Raw genomic sequence first — 17,573 nt, 5'->3', positions numbered from 1 at the left:
ACCAATTCTCTATCACACTGTTCTAGAGTTAATCTCCTTGAGTTGTCTTTGCATCATTTTCCTGTCTCTCCATATTGTCTGACTGGGCTGCACTCCTCGTCAGCAGTGTGTGTTATAAACCAATTGTCAACACTTCATAACAGAATTGATTTTTTTATTGCTAAGTTCACCTAGTTTATATTGTTAGACCTTGCTTGATCATGAAACTGTGTAAAGAAAACTGGGCCTCAGAGAGAGACTGTGGCTCTCACAGAGTTGTTCCATTCGCATTAGGCAGTCTTAGAAGCTTATCATCTTCCCACAGAAACAGCCACATGTCTTAACTTCCCCTAGTTTCATGGGAAATAACTTGCCTAGGCCTAGGCAGCCTCCTAACGTCTGTCTCTATACATGGACCTGAAGTTAGCGGTATTTCATGGTTCTTGTTTTTGTTTTTGATTTTGATTTTTTGTAGAAGTAGAATTGTATGGTATGCCATGATGGGTTTTTTGCCTCTTATAATTTCAAGGTTTATTATGCTACCACAAGCTTAATGTTCCACTCCTTTTCATTGCTTGGTAATAGTCCATCTGTGGATCTGCTGTGTTTGTCTGCTCACCAGTTAACAAACATTTTAGTTATATTTAATTATATTAGAGGTTATATTGACCTCTAAGGATAATGCTATGAACATTCGTGTGTAAGTATTATATAGTCCTATTTTTATTTCTTTTTAATATAGACTTGGTAATGGAGGGAATTTTTATTGGCACATACTTGGTTTAATAAGGACATTTTCATGAAAGTATATATTGCATTTTGAGAGTATTCCCTGCAAATCCTAATTTTCCCTTCCCCTCAGCTATTGTCCACCAGTTCCTGTCACTTCCATGGACAGTTCTGATTCTACTTTCATGCCATATAAGCAAACACAGTTTCTTGCATTTATGTAATATCTAGGATCTGATGTTATCTGAAATTGGCCTAATTCATTTAACACGATGATCTCTGGTTGCATCCATTTTCTTGCCACTGACATGACTTCATTCTTTATGTCTGAGTGAAATATCATAGTGTAGATATACTACATTGTTTTTATCCATTCTGCTGTTTGTCAATGCCTACATAGATTCTGTAGCTTCGCTCTTGTAAATAATTATGCAATAAATTTTGATATGCAAATACTCTGCACTGTGTTGGCTTGGACTACTTTGGATAAAACCCAAAAGGTATAGCTGAGATGTTAGGTAGGTAACATCTACCTAACTTTTGTGTTCTGAGACCCTCCTGCTGACTTCCATAGTGCTGGGCCAGTCTACACGCCTGCCAGCACGTCTATAAGAATTCCCTTCTGTCCACATGCTTATCATCAGCACACATATGTGACATGGACTCTCAGTGTGGTTCATTTCTCTGATGTCTGGTGAGACTGAGCATTTTCATCTCTTATAGGCTGGGAACTGACTGCCATCTTCATTCATTCATTTATTGATTTTAGTTGTTCAATTCTTACTATTTAGTTTTCTGAGTTCTTTCTGTATTTTAAATATTAATCCTCTGCCAGATGTATGGTTAGTAAAGATTTGAGAGAACTGACTTTTGTCCCTTATAAGATATGGATCTGTTTTTTTTTTTTTTCCCCTGCGTGGAGAACTTTTCCTCAGCACATTCCTGGAGCAGCTTTCCAGACCTCTCCTACTCTACTGCCCTGTTAGTTCTGCCCAGTGCCAACAGATTGTAGGCTCTGGACTCTGCTCTGTCAGTCAGTCTTTCCTGCTCTCATTGCTGTAGCCCTGCTAAGGCTGCAGGTGCAGCAGTAGTATTAGACCTAAGCTGTGTCTTGTTCTTCTTGTTGGGGTGCAGATGCTGGAGATGGAACTTCAGACTTGAGGCACTGGCAGGCCTTCTAGCCACTGCTCTAATTCCAGGTTTTGAAAGCAGGGTTGGACAGCATTGAAAGCAGATTGAACAGCCTTTCCTTGGGCGTCACCTGCCTAAATGTTGGGATTTTAGGCATGTGCTACCACACCCAGGGTCCCTGCGTTTTTTGAGACAGTATCTTCTTCAATAGCTCAGACTGGCCTCAGAGTCATGATCTGTCTGCTTCCTTCTCACAACTGTCTTGTCAACCATCTCAAAGGCTTTTTTATGTTTAGTCAGTCTCACATTAGTGCTGTAGATAGATCGTCAGGAATGGGTGGTGGGCTTGCCTCACTGTGGTATTAGCCCACAGTTGTTTAACTCTTGTTCAATGGCTTTCATAGGGGCTTATACTTTTAGAGGGCTATAAGTCTTTATTTACTTACTTCTAAGAATTTTTATTGGATTTAATTTTTTATTATACTGGACTACTAAGGCCATTTCCATGAACTATAATTCTGAGCATATTTCTCTCCATACCCTAATTTGTGCTCTCTACCACTGAGCCATCTCTGCAGAATGCTTCTTGATTTTAAAGACTATTTCAAAGCTTCACACAAATAAAATCATTGAATGAAATTTGCTAATTTGAATAAATACCTATTATTGAGAACATTCTTTCCAATACTTATGTAGCTAGGAATTTCTGTTACTGAACTTTTTAAAGTATTTTTTCATTGAAATAATATAACCATGGAAATGTCAGTGAATTTTATCAGATGCTTTTCTATATATTTAGAAATATTTCATCTTTTTTCTTTAATGAATTGAATTCCTTGAGTAAATTGTACTTCAGGTTACTTTGGGGATTTCAACCTTTTGTCCTGTGTGTGTGTGTGTGTGTGTGTGTGTGTGTGTGTGTGTGTGTGTGTGTAGATAAAGGTGCTCATGTGCTGCTCTACATGTAGATGTTAGAAGATTCATATCAAATGTTTTTCTCAATTTCTCTTCAATTGTTTTTTTGAGACTCAGAGCTCACCAGTTCAGCAAGACAGGATGGCCAGCTACCTCCGGGAACCCTGCTCCCCAGAACTCAGATTACAGATGCATGCTGCTGTGCTGCCCTTTTTATGTGGACTCTGAGGATCAGAGTTTCTTAGGGTGTCTGCTTACCCAGTAAGCACTTTACCAACTGAGCCATCTGTTCAGCCTCCACCCAGGTTTAATAATGTTATAATATTGAATTCAGTTTGCTAAGAATAATGTGGACAGATAATGACCTGTGTAGTTATGGGTGCTCTAATTTTCATGCTTTTAAGCCGAGGTTAGCAAGTTTTATTAACTGAGTTCCTGAATGATGAGTCTCTGAAAGCTTGCTGGGTGATTCACATCTTCAGGGTATTTTGTTGTTTTGGTTTTTTTGTTTGGTTTGGTTTTGTCAGTTTTGATATGTTTTTATAGTGCAAGCATTTTTCTTTTCATTTAAATTTTATGTTATTGACAGTACTAATTTGTATATTTGTTTGTTTTTGCTTTTCAAGACAGGATCTCGCTGAGTGTCCCTGGCTGTCTTGTATTTGCCTTGTAGACCATGTTGGCCTCAAACTTACAGAGATTACCCTGCCTCTGTCTCCGGAGTACTGGGATTAAAGGAATGTGCCATTACCCTGCTGACAGTTTAAATTTTCATAAGTGTTAAACTGTGTTTGCATTCTCTAAACCCAGTGATTATATGTTTTATTTTTATAAAGTAGTAAGCTAGGTTTCCTGTAATTTATTTTAAGGTAACTTTATTCCTGTATTCATAAGTGACTTTGCTTGGTAATTTTATTTCTCCTCCTGCCTCTGTCATCTTCTATTAATATTGTACTGACATTTTAATTAATTTGTGAATAGTTTTGACTTTCTCTATTTTATAACTTTATAACATGTAGACTAATGTGATCCTTCAAAGATTTAAAACTCAGCCTATGAAGTGTATGAACTCAATATTTTCTTTGTGGAAAGATTTCTAGGCGCTATTTTTTTATTTTTTAATTAAATTCACTTTGTTTAACTTTCAGTTGCTAATTTTGATAGTTTGTATGTTGCAAGATATGTGTTCATTTCATCTCAATTCTCCAGTTATTGGCAGAGTATTTTATAAACTTTCAACTCAGATGAATCTATATCTTGTCCTTATTTGTAATCTCAGTTATGAATATGTGTTCTTGTAGGAGACTTTGTCAGTGCTTTATTTTTATCTCTAATGTTGCTTGTTCGGGACTTCCTTTCATTTCCTTGGTTAATATTACCAAAAGTTGTTCTCATCAACTAACTTGTTAATCTACTTTGTTATATCATTAATAATTAGCATTTCAAATAAATAACACATCAAGACTCATTTTTCTGGTTTGAGTTTCATCCTCTAAGATTTAATAGGGAACTTTATAATTATCAGTCATTTATAAACCTCTTACTTAAATGTTATGGATTAATTTGGGTTAGGAAATAAGTAACATCAATCAGAATGTGTAAGCTACAAAAATAGAAATAGTAAAATACTTTCCACTCACCCCTGACCTGCTGAACCCACTCCTTTCATTCCTATTTGAAATAGTACCAGTGTAGAAAGGACCAATGTCCTTCCACGGCTCAGTTCCAGCTCCTTTACATTCCCTTTTAATTTTATCTTGAACCCGTAGGTAAAGTGAGTGCTTTTAATTCTAAAGTGTATGGGGAAGTATCTTCCTTTTGCTCCCACAGTTTGGCCACTGGTCAGCACCTAATTCAGTTGCAGTGTAGTAGAGGATAGCCCTCTGATGCTACCAGTTTCTATGATGCTGATACTTTATTCTCATAAATACATCTAAGCATGATTATGGGATGAGCATTCCCTGATGCTGTGGAGTGTGACCTTTCTCCCAAAAGTTGCATTCCATTTGCTCTGTCCTCTGCTTTGCACTGTGAATTATGTTGGCATGCTTTTAACATATCTTTCATAGTGTAGCTGTTCAAATGTTAAAAAGATTGTTCCTTGTATCATTATTTTTATTTCATGGTTTATGCTGATGTATCTAATAACAAGTTATCAAGGCCTGATACACTTCCTCCTATTTTTTTTCCTTTGGTACTTGTGTGTTTGTGTGTTTGTGTGTGTAGCAATGAAGATCAAGTTTAGGGCTTTGTGATGTGGAGCAGTGATCATTGATCTATATACTTGCCTTTCTGTTCTGAGGGTTTATGTTTTACCTTATGTCCACAGTCCATTTATATCTAATTTTTATGAAAGATGTGATGATTGTAGTTTGGTTCTCTTTTAATGTATATTTAATTGTTCCAGAACCACGAGTTTAAAAAGTTTTCATTGAATTGCTTTCCAGGCTTTTCTTCAAAGGGGAGTTGGTATTTGCGTCAGCGGAAAATGACATCTCCACACTTGCTCTAATGCCTTAGCAGTTCCATGTTGTCTGGTGTTCTCCAGGGTAGCTGTGTGCTCCACACCTGAAGCTGGCTCTAGAGCCACTGCTGATATGCCATGCTGGCCTCTGTGCCTTTCCTTTCTGTGTCCCTTGTCCCTTGTCCCTTTCTCTCCCAATAGCATCAGCTTGTGCGTGGTTTGTTTTGTTCCCCACACCCTTTGCGTGTTTTAATTATTTCTGTGAACAAAGAAACAGCCAAAAAGTCTCATGAAAGATTTGGTTGTTTTACTTTTTGAGGGACTCTTGGAATACCTAAATCGTGAGTGTCTGAAGTTGGTACCCCTCTTTGTTTTTTCCTTCAGCGTCCATTTAGCCCTTGTAATTCTACTTCTAATATTATGCCCATCTATTCTACTCAACTCTGTGGGCCTTCCTGTCTCTCTCCAGTATATTAAATCATATTATAGAGTTCTAGATTCTTTAATATCTACACTATTTTTCAGTATTTATTCGTTCCACTTCAGTTTGGTGTCCTGTTTCTTTCATACCCTTCAGTCTTTCCATATGTGGCAGGTCCTGTGTTGATGCTACCTCCAGATGGCATGCCTTTATCTCTTACTGTGCATCTGAGGCTATTCAGCACAAGGGACTGCTTCCCCATTGGCACTCTCACAGTACTTTCTTATCTCTTATGGCATGTGAGTACTTTATATTTTCTTCTCAAAATTCTTTAGGAAAGTGTTTCTCTTGATGTTTCCTATCATGATTGATTTCACATAAGATATAAATATTAAAAATAGTAAATTCCACATAATTCTAAGGAATGTCATTGCAAGATTTTGGCTTTTTATGCTTGTTCATGAGTTTTCATAAAAGATTACACAGATTACAAATTTAGCTTCACGTATCATGATGTGTTTGGTATAATTTCATACCAGGAAGGTATGAAATATAATTTTTCAACTTGGAAAATAATCCAATTAGTTAACAGCATATCCTCAACTAAGTGACATTGTATTTTTATGGAGTATATTTATAAATGTTATATGAGGTATCTTAGTCAGAGTTTCTATCCCTGAACAAACATCATGACCAAGAAGCAAGTTGGGGAGGAAAGGGTTTATTCAGCTTACACTTCCACATTGCTCTTCATCGCCAAAGGAAGTCAGGACTGGAACTCAAGCAGGTCAGGAAGCAGGAGCTGATGCAGAGGCCATGGAGGGATGTTTCTTATTGGCTTGCTTCCCCTGGCTTGCTCAGCCTGCTCTCTTATAGAACCCAAGACTACCAGCCCAGGGATGGCCCCACCCACAAGGGGCCCTCCCCCCTTGATCACTAATTGAGAAAATGCCCCACAACTGGATCTCATGGAGGCACTTCCCCAACTGAAACTCCTTTCTCTGTGATAACTCCAGCCTGTGACAAGTTGACACACAAAACTAGCCAGTACATGTTTCTAGTTTGACAATGATCCTGGCAATTCATCCTCATCTCTAGAGTGTTTGAACCTTGCCTTTCTGTTGCCAGAACTTGTAAGATTCCAAGTGGTTTTGATAATCACTAGCTTTCTAAAGAAATTGTTGGTATGTTTTTAACTATTGATTGAAAGTCAATTTGAAAACAGTTGTTCTTGTTATATTTTTCTTATAGACACAGCCTTTAATGACCTGTGAAATTTTAATAACCTGTGCATTTTTCTGAGTGTGTGTGCCCCTTGAACGGGCCTATGGAAGCCAGAATATGGTGTCAGATTCCCTACTACTGAGGTAGGGAAGGTTGTGAACTACCATGTGGGTGCTGAGAAGCAAAACTAGGTCCTCTGCCAGTACTTTTAACCTTTGAGCCAGCTTTTCATCCCCTGGCTATGAAATTTTCAGTAATCAGTTCTTTTATGTCTGTCAAATAGGTGAAATTTTATAGTTTATTATTTACAGTAGGCAACACAAAAGCAACTGTTTTCCATTTATCTTGGTGCTCAAATCAGTCTAGTGATCAATACATCCTGAGATACAAGGGACACCCTTACCATTTCATTTCTTCTACAATTAGTTGATACATTTTCAGGACCAATTTTCCATTTGAAAATCACCATTAAACTTAAGCTAGAGTGTGTGTCCATAGTGCCAGCAATTAAATACGCCATTCTCTAATTCATCATTACATACTTAGTCAGCTAATAGAGCATGCATTATTCATTGCAGCACACCAAGGAACTGTGGAGTGAACAGAGCACATGCATCTGTGGGTCACAGTGGAAGCGGATTAGAATTTTTCTAGAACAATTTGAGGGGGAAAGTATGTTTTTTGTGCAGATAACTTTAGTAATGTACCCTAAGGCAAATTATCTTTATAATTTGTTCACAAATGTATTATGTGTTTATCAATATTTGTCATTAAGACAAATGATAAGAGTAGATTGTCTTCTGGCAACAGAATGGAGAGACACTTGCCCAAAGTGTTCACATCAGCTTCCTCCTGTGTTCTTCCAGGCGTGTCCCTTCTTTTTCACACACCCATGGCTTTTATGTTGGGACAGCCTTCATTGCACTTGGGAGCTTCTCAGGGTTTGTCTTGTTGCTTTGAAAGTACTTCCTGTCCTGGATCTTTAGAGCCAGGCTTCCTGAGGGCTCCACAGTTTTGATCGGGCAGGACAGCCAGCTCCGCTTTGTTACCTGGACATGGGGAGCTTTTTAAACTCTTTTGTGTCTAGAAGTATGTCTAGTGTTTCTGTTTGTCCGATCTTAGAGTTCTCATCTATTCACATCTAATTAAATGGCCATTCTTGTTGTTGTAATGTCCTCTGTGTTGCCACCTGTGCTAGGATGAGCAAAGAGCAGGGTCAGTAGGCCAGTTAGTGATGGTGACCTGCACACAGTGTGAATGGTACAGAGTATGTGAGTATCTACCAGTAAATTACCACAAAGACTCTATCAAATAATCTGTGCAAGCTAAACACTCGAAACCAGCAATTGTCATTTAATCTGCAGAAATGCTAAAGTTTTAAATAAAACAATGAATATAACATTTTTGTTGACAGTAGGATAGAGTTATTTTGATTGCAAATACTTCTCTTTTTTTTAGTATAGAATAGAGTTTATTAAGGGCATGGGGAGGGGAGTTAAGGGAATAGTAGAGGCACAGAAAGGCAGAGAGGAGGAGAGTAGAGGCCGGCCATGAGCACGTGGAGAGAGGAGGGAAAGGAAGAGCCCAAGCGGGCAAGAGAGAAGCTAAGAGAGTAAGAGAGGCAAGAGTGAAATACTTCTTTTCAAATATATTTTAATTAATTATTTTATTTATTTATATCCCAAATGTTGCCTCCCCTCCAAAACCCCTCCCAGAGTTCTTCACCCCCTTTCCCTCCCCTTGGCCTCTGAGAGGGTGCACCCCCCACCCCCTTCCCTGAGGCATCAAGTCTCTTCAGGATTAGGCACATACTCTCCCAGTGAGGCCAGACAAGGCAGTCCTCTGCTACCTATATACCAGGGCCTTGGATCAGCTCATGTATGGTCTTTGGGTGGTGGCCTAGACTCTGGGACCTCCTAGGGCTCCAGTTAGTTGACTTTGTTGGTCTTCCTATAGGGTTACCATCCCTTTAAGTTCCTTCAGTCCTTCCCCTAACTCATCTATAGGAGTCCCCTATCTCAGACCAATGGTTGGTGGTAATTATCTGCATCTATCTTGGTCAGCTGCTGGTAAAGCCTCTCAGAGTACATCCATGCTAGACTCCTGTCTGCAAGCATAACATAGCATCAGTGATAGTGTCATGGTTTGGTGACCACCTATGGGTTGGCTCCCAAGTTGGACCAGTCAACGGTTGGTCATTCCTTTAGTCTCTGCCCCATTTGTTCTTGAATTTCTGGATCAGAACTCTGGGTCAGAAATTTTGAAGGTGGGTTGATGTCCCCCATCCTTCGACTGGGGGCCCTGTCTCTTCTACTGGAGGTGGTCTCTTCAGGTTCCATTTCCCTACTGTTGGCATGTAAGGTCTCTCTCTCTCTCTCTCTCTCTCTCTCTCTCTCTCTCTCTCTCTCTCTCTCTCATCTCTCTGTCTCTCTGTCTCTGTCTTCTCTCTCTCTCTCTCTCACACACACATACACACAGACACACACATATATATTTGATCATATCCCACCCCATTCCCTCCATCTAGTTCTTCTCAGACCCTTCTCTACAATCCCTTCCCAACTTCATGTCCTCATTTTTTCTTTTAATAACAAACTGATCTCAGTTAGCTCTGCACATTGCACTTGGGTGGAGGGCCATCCATTGGAGCGCAGTCAACCTACCAGGAGCCATAGTCATAAAGAAAACCAAACCTCCCTTCCCCAGCAGCCATCAGCTACCCAAGCACTTAAGCTTCCGTGTCGGGGTTTTGATTGTCTGATCCTGTAAAATTGCCTGATCTTGTGCGGATCTTGTTCAAGCAAGCACAGCTGCTGTGTGTCGTGACAGGTCACATCCAGAAGAACCTGGTTTGTAGTAGTTCTTTCCAGTATCTGGCTTTTACAGTCTGTTGCCTCTCTCATTTAGCTGCTGCTGCTGCTGCTGCTTCCTGTTCTTGTTCTGCTGCTTCTACTTTTCTCCTCCTCTACCTCCTCCTCCTCCTCCTCCTCCTCCTCCTTTTTCTTCTCCTTCCTCTTTCTCCTTTTTTTAATTTTTGGGTCTCTGGGTGTCTGGTGTGTATATTTGAGGATACCTATGCCACAGTCTGCATGTGGGGTCAGAAGACAATTTAGGTGTTGATTCTCTCTTTGTATTACATGGGTTCTGGAAATTAAACTCAGAACATCAGACCTGTGCAATAAGCACTTTATCCACCAAACCATCTTGCTAACCCTAGCTTTCTTAGCATGGTAATAATACTTTTACCTTCTACTTTTTCTTAGCATGGTAATAATATTTTGTACTGATGTCAGTTTTGGGTTTTCTAGTCAGAGGAATACTGGATTTTGCAATGCTTGTTTTAACTATGATGTCATAAATAAAACAGTTACTGTGGTATTTTGGGAAATGTATTTATAGCTAATAGTAGAAATTAAATGTTTTCTTTACTTTTACCTTTATGTTTTATGTAATAATTTTTTTCTTTATTGTTTTTTTTCATAAATATACATATATAATATCCTTTGATCATATTCCCCTTTCCCATTTTAAAATTTATTTGGAACCACAAAAGATAGGGCAGCCAAAGCACTGCTAGGCAAAAGTAAATAAAGCTAGAGGTTTCACTCTACTCGATTTCAAGGTACATTATGGAGCCAGAGTAACAAAATGATCATAGGATCAGCGCAGAAACAAGCATGTGGGTCAGTAGGGCAGAAGGTACAGGCATGAGCACAGGCTGCTACAGGGGAGTGAGCCAGTGTTCATCTGCTGCCATGGTGACCCAGGTGTCCTGGTCAACTTCCATTCTGCAAAGCACTAAAAATGCTGCCTACTTCTGTTAAAAGACATTTTTTGTTGTATCTGTACACTGTTAAATTAGGTAGGATAGAGTTTAGAGAGCTCATTTAGAGAGCAAAACTAAATGAAAACAGAATCTATAAGCCAAAGATGAAAGGCAGCTTCACTATGAAAGGATTTTTTAAATGGGGTAAATATTTTTTCCTACTGTCATGAGACACAGGGATGGAGTATTCATGAGAGTCTGGGTATTTTCGTAGGGAATCACTTAGACCATTAATATGCATAAACTTAGTGCACCAAAGGGCATCCCCATAGTCTGAGGTTGGGCTGGACATCAGTGAACCAGAAACAGAAATACTACATCTTAAGCCAGGTATGTTAGACCTTGTCTGTAATACAAGCCCTTAGAAGGCAGAGACAGGAAGATTAAGAGTTAAGGGCCAGCCTTGGATACATAATGAGTTCAAGTTTAGTCTAGACTACATGTTGCCCTGTCTAAAAAAGAAAAAGATGATTATATTTAGTTTTTAACACTGAGTCAGTTGTCTACCACTGAAAAATTCAGAGATACAAGCCTGTTCTCCTAAGGAGACTGACACATGAGGACTATTAAAGGTTTTCAGAGAAACAGAAAAACAAGAACATCTAAGTAGGCAGTATTCTGAGCAGGGCATAATAGGTTCTCTATAGCATGGAACCGAGAAGAGACAAGTTCATTGAAACACTTGCAGTATTTGTCAGATTCCACAGAGATTTAGAGGATAACAAGCCTACTCAAAACCACAAGGCATGTGGACACGGAAGGAAAAATGAAGAACGCAATGAGCACTGGAGACAGAGCAGACCTGGGGAGCAGGTAGAGATGAATCAAAGTCCTTTCAAAGGGCTGACAGCAGCCTTTCAGCCCCACCCAGAAAGAGGCTTTCAGGCCAGTCAGTGCTGCAAGGGCTGGGAGTGAACCTCTGAAAGAACTTAAACTATGCCAGGGAGGGCAGCAGGGTGCTAGTGATGTGAGGGCAGAGAAGAGAGAGACCAGGCCCCTTGCTACTTCCAGGACAGACAGGAAATGCAGTACATGACTTCCAGGCAAGAGAGGACAAGAAAGGTGATGGAGGAAAATAATGGATTGATTTGGACAAAAAGACAAAAAGGAGAAAGTGTAAAATGTAAAAAATATAGTGCAGTTCACACAAAAATATTTTCCAAAAATTAGGCAAATACTTAGGTATATGTAAACTAACAAAACTAAATGTCCTATTTAAAGATAAATACTGGTAAGATTTTAAGAGAAAATTAAAAACCAACATGTTGTTTAAAATATATGTTGAAAAATTGAAGTTGCAGAAAGCTTTAAAGTAAAAAATTAAAATATAGCAAACAAATACTCTGCCCTCTAAACACTGCTGCTGTTCATGCTGTGAATCCCAGGCGAAGGTGGCTTTATGAGTGACTCATATGGAGGTGAGGAGGGCAACTGTTTAATAAGAGCATATGAGCATCACTTTAACAAAACCCATCTCAAAATATGTAAAGGGAAACTTAACAAAGAAGAATCAGCAAATCTGTCAGTACAGTGAGACATTTCAATGTGCATTATTAGCTGATAGCATACACTTAGTTTTATCAGTAGGTTTTAAGACTTCAACATAAATATTTGATCTAATGGACATTCATAGAATGAAGCACTCAACATATAGAAATTTTAGACCAATTTCTTAGCATACTTTCATGAAGAATTAAAAAAAATGACAACATAGCTTGTCATTAAGCAATCTCAATTCTTACAAGTAAAAGATATAACATAGTATATATCCTTAATTCAGTCTGTATCCCTGACCCTAATGTGATCAGTGCCCTTCTGAAACAGAGAAACATCCAGAGAGAAGCCCCAAGCAGTGTGGAGAGAGAGAGAGAGAGAGAGAGAGAGAGAGAGAGAGAGAGAGAGAGAGAGAGGGAGAGGAGAGAGAGAGAGAGAGAGGGAGAAGAGGAGAGGAGAAAAAGAGAGGAGAGAGAAATGCTGTGTGCACACACCAGGGAATACCAGTTGTGGACAGCTGATACCAGTGTCTAAGAAATGACTGGAGTGAGCTCCTAAGAGCCCCAGAAGCAACCAGCTCACACAGCACTTGGTTTTGAGGTTTCTCATCCCCAGGACTGTGAGAGAATGCATTTTTCTTTTATTTTTAAGACTTATTTATATGTATGAGTTTGCCTGCATGTATGTGTGCACACTGCGTGCAGACCTACTGTCTCTAGAGGCCAGAGAAGGACACTGGGTCCCTTCTGGCTGGAGTTATGAATGGTTGTAAGCTGCCATATGGGTGCAGAGAACCAAACCTGCATTCTCTGCATGAGCAGCAAAGTGCTCTTCACTGCCGCACCTCCTCCAGCCTCGCATTAGTGTTCTTTTAAACCATCTAGTTTGTGGTAGTTTGCTACAGCAGCCTTACGAAGCTTAGATTCCATGAATTTTAGAGCTAAGAAGCATATGTTTGAATGATTCACAAGTCAAAGAAAAGAAGAAATGAAGTTAAATGTTTATTGAACCAAATGATCATAAAACAAATTTATGGTTAACAGATGGAATATAATTTCAAATGTATAAATCAGGAAAGAAAGGATAAAAATAGATGTTCAAAATAAAAAATTGGTAGGAGTACAAAAGAAAGCAAGAAAATAGGGAACACAACAAAATCAGTGATAGAAAATCAAAAGCCCAGTAGAGGATGTTGGTTGAATTCAAAGGACTTGATGTTAAATATTGAAAAAGCAGGCTTCAGAAGCCTCCCACTAGCACAACATATGTATTATGACCAGGTTAAGTTAGGCAGTGTGATGTTGGCTATGGGAAAATGTTCCTCCACCACATGGCATTTACCTATGGTGGGACCAGCATTGAAGATCACAGACAGCAGCAAAGGCCCTGAGTGGGGACATGAAGGACAAGTGAACATTTAACATGTGTATTCATTAGCCTGTGGAGTTGTTCCTTTGTGACCTCCCTATTTTTATCTCTACCCATTTCTCCATACTAGGTTATTGCTGACATGGAAGCCCAGGTCCATAAGTTGAGGGAAGAGCTGATTAATGTGAACTCTCAGCGGAAGCAGCAGTTGGTAGAACTTGGTCTTCTTCGGGAAGAAGAAAAGCAGAGAGCTGCGAGGGACCATGAGACCGCTGTCAAGAAGCTGAAGGCTGAGTCAGAGCGGGCAAAAATGGAGCTGAGAAAGACGCACGCTGCTGAGACCGAGATGACTCTGGAGAAGGTGAGGAGTGTCTGGGAGGACTGTGCGTAGGCCACAGTGCAGATTTAAACCCCTCTGTACCTGCTCTGCTGTTTCATCTCTGAAAGGTGGTGGGCATGGGTACACACTTCAGACTTAGAGGAGCAGTTTGAATATTGGGCTGGGTCTTAGCACTGCTAATATGCTATAAGGAATTTCCTAACTTTCTTTTGACTTTTATGGAGGGATTCTCTGGGTTATCCCATTTCATAGGAACTTAATACAGTGATAGAACAGTCTGAACACTGTCACATACCATGTACTCTAGGGATATTTGGGCTGTAGCTCTGAATTTTCTTAGGTTTAGAATGAGTTGTACTTTTTTCCTAAACTGTTGTCTAATAGTTGTTTTTAGACTTCATAGTCTCTCTTTAATAACACTAACCTAAGTGATGTATTTTTTTGGTTATTATTTTAGTACAAATAAGTTCATAAATAAATATCAATATAATATTTACACATTTGACTTGGATTATGTTCAAGTTACAATCTTGAATGTTCTTGTTAAAAGTTTAGCTATTTATCAGGTACTAAACGTGAATGGCTGTTTGTCACAGCAGCTGTGCTTGCTCCCTGAGCTCTTCTGTTAATGCCAGGCTGTGTGAAACTGACACAGTAATTTAAGAATCATCTAATTCTGCTCAACTCTACTTCTCCTTTCCCTTTCCTTTTCTTTTCAAGTAATGTTGAGCCCTGAAAGACTGCACAAGTCACTCTAGGCAGTTCTGCACAGATCTCACAGACTGTGGGCCTAGGCCGGGTCTTAGTGTCCTGATTCATGTGGGAGTCAGATTAGAACACACTTTGCCCTTAGCAGGGTAGCTCTGAACTCAGAATTAAGTGGCAAGGGTGCACTGAAGGGCTGAAAGTCTGCCTGGCTTCTCAGAAAACCAGGGAGGGCACTAGTGTGACGTGACAACAAAGCAGAAAGGACATGCTTGCGAATCATTGCAGAGAAGGCACTGCGGGTCTCTGTAAGGCAACTTAACCCTTAATCATTTACAAACATGGAAGAAGTCTCAGTGCTGTGGGGGAAGAATATGAATTCAGTTAGCAGTGTGCTGGATTGAGAGTGAGCCTGAACATGAGCTGTGGTGTTCACTTGCTGTTGAAAGGTTATTTCTGGGCACCTGAAGAAAAGGCAGGCTTGGAGAAAACAGATGTAGGAGTTGACTTCAGAGAATGCCTGGCTTACTGCCTTGGAAGTGAGACTGCTCATAAGAAGAAAGTGAGGAATAAGAGAGGAGAAGCAGGTAGGCAGACAATGAGGTGGGGCCATAAACATTTCAGAGGTTGGGAAATAAGTGTCAAAGGAGGATCATCAAGATAGAAGAACTATGTGCAGAAATTATTTTCATGATAATTTTCATGATGGATTTCATGATTTTTATTTACAGAAAAAGACTCTTTGGAAAGCAGGCCTATCAAGAATGTGACAGGAAGACAAGCAGGATGAGGGCTGAAAAGAGGGCACTGGGTCTGGAACTGAGAAGTCCCTGATGATCTTGGACAACATACTGAAATGATAGTGTAGACGCAGGCCACACTTGCCAAAGTTGAGTGGAGCCCTGCAGATGAGGGAGCCTTCTGTTGACTGGGAAACTCTGACAGTGAAATCAGGAAGTTAGACTTTCAAAAAGCAGATAAAGACAAAGCAGAGTATCTTTTTACACCGAGCACATCATGAGCATTTTGAAGCAGGAGAGAGGGGACTACTGGAGATAATCCAAGCTAGAGACTGGCAAATGCTGACTGATGGCAGGCCCTCTGGCGACAGCAGGACATGCAGCTGAGTGCCACCCCACCTCAGACCTTAGCTACAAGGGGGAAGAAGCATGAGGTACCAGCCTGTTCCTGGAGTGTGCCACCCTCCTGCTTCTAGGTCCTTCTGCTCATAATGTTGTACAGTTATCTAACAGGTAGCCTTCTCTTCCTCCTCCTGTCTTCCTTGGATGGTCCTTCCCACATTCTTAATCTACTGATTCATTTAACCACAGCTCATCTCATGGTATAACCACACTTGCTTTTGTGCTTGCTTGTTTATTCTCTATTCCCTCCAACCCACCAGAGGGTAAGTTCCAGGTGCACAGAACCTTGTCCAGTTCAGTCCTGTGCCATGGACGGTAGAGAACCCTGACAGTGACTGGGCACTCAGCAATAATATATACTGTGTGAGGGAGGGACAAGGGACATGCCTGTCACTCACGGCAGAAGCAGAGGGGGCTTTGACAAAGATAAAAAATGCCATGATGAAACTTAAAAGGAACTTATAGGTAAAAAGTTATGTATGATGCAGAATCATTCTTTCAGGAGTTTCAAGAAGTATGGAGGTAAGTAAGATGTGTGGGAGTAGAGTGGGGATGCTCTTATCCACAGGAGGAGTAGACAAGTATGAGTGTGGAAGAATGGGCTTCCTGAAGTGGACTGAGAATGTGGGTCAGACAGGAAAAGGGAAGTGAGCACAGGCATTTTAGTCAACATGGAGGAAAGGCACTGAAGGGTTCACTGGCGTGCTGGGAGTCATGGGCAAGAAAAGAGAGCTGTCTGGAGACTGGGAGAATGCAGAACCTGTGCAAACAGCCACTATGCTATTTCAAAGTCTGTGGTAAAATCCAAATACTAGGCTCTTGATACTGAATTATTTGTAGTTCATACTGAGAAGTGTTTTACTTAATTAGTAAAAACAAAAATTTAGCAATTTTAACTGGGAAAAAATGCCTGGACTAAGTCAAAAGCACACCTCGTGGAACATTACTTTTTAAAGTTTTAGGATCAAATATAGTGCTTTTCACAAAAGATAGTCATTAGATGTTATGTGAGTGAATCAAAGACTTCAGTATGGCCTTAGTGTATGACAGTGTAGATAAATAAATTATAACTCATCCAAATTTGATTTTAATCCATTATACATACTTTGAATAGGGCAAAATTTATCTTTGTATTCAAATATTCATTTGTGTCTCAAATAATTTCTTCCATACTTCTTAAATAAGTTAAACATAAAGCATATTTTAGACACAATTTTGATATTTCTCTATAATTTGAATTTCTTCTATGAAAATTTAAATCAGTACTAATAAGCTTAAAGTTTACTTGCTAATCATTCTGCAAAGTTGCTAAATTCTTCTCACTAGATTATAAAGGTTAATATGTGTGGAAGATGTTTCAATGGTCAGGGCACTTACACAAATATGGGAACCTGAATTCAGATCCTCAACCTCTTCCTAAAAATCAGGTACAGTCATTCAGACCTATAACTCCAGCATTGCAGAGTAGAGAAAAGTGGGTGAGTTGGGGTTCATTGGCTAAACTGCTAGACTGTGATGGCTGACTTAGGTTCAGTGAAAGGCGCTGTCTGAGAGGAATAATACCGTGATGAGACAGGACACCAGTGCAGTCCTCTGCCTTAAGCACATGCACATGGGCATGACTCCCACACGCATGAACTTATCACATACCACTTCATGTGTACATATACCTGAAAGTTCAAATATTTGCTAACAGCTCAAAATCTAGTCAGAATCAAGGCCTTATGTTTAGGTTCAAGGAGAAGAAAACAATAACACTAGAATAATAAGCAATCTGGGTAGAGTCTTGCATCTAAGCCTGAATCCCCACAGTAGCACAGTGTGAGGGTTAGAAC

General features: G+C 39.8%; 1 protein-coding gene across 1 annotated transcript in view; it reads left to right on the top strand.

Annotated features, from left to right (window-relative positions):
• The window catches only part of Cep112 (centrosomal protein 112), a 468,121-nt gene that overhangs the window by 230,540 nt on the left and 220,008 nt on the right, over window positions 1-17,573 (top strand). Inside the window, 1 exon segment of the mRNA XM_052196570.1 lies at window positions 13,682-13,912. Within this exon segment, the coding sequence (XP_052052530.1) occupies window positions 13,682-13,912 (231 nt within the window).

This window comes from Apodemus sylvaticus, chromosome 10, assembly GCF_947179515.1.
Source record: "Apodemus sylvaticus chromosome 10, mApoSyl1.1, whole genome shotgun sequence".
Lineage (NCBI taxonomy): Eukaryota > Metazoa > Chordata > Mammalia > Rodentia > Muridae > Apodemus > Apodemus sylvaticus.
This window is presented reverse-complemented; position numbering and strand designations above follow the sequence as displayed.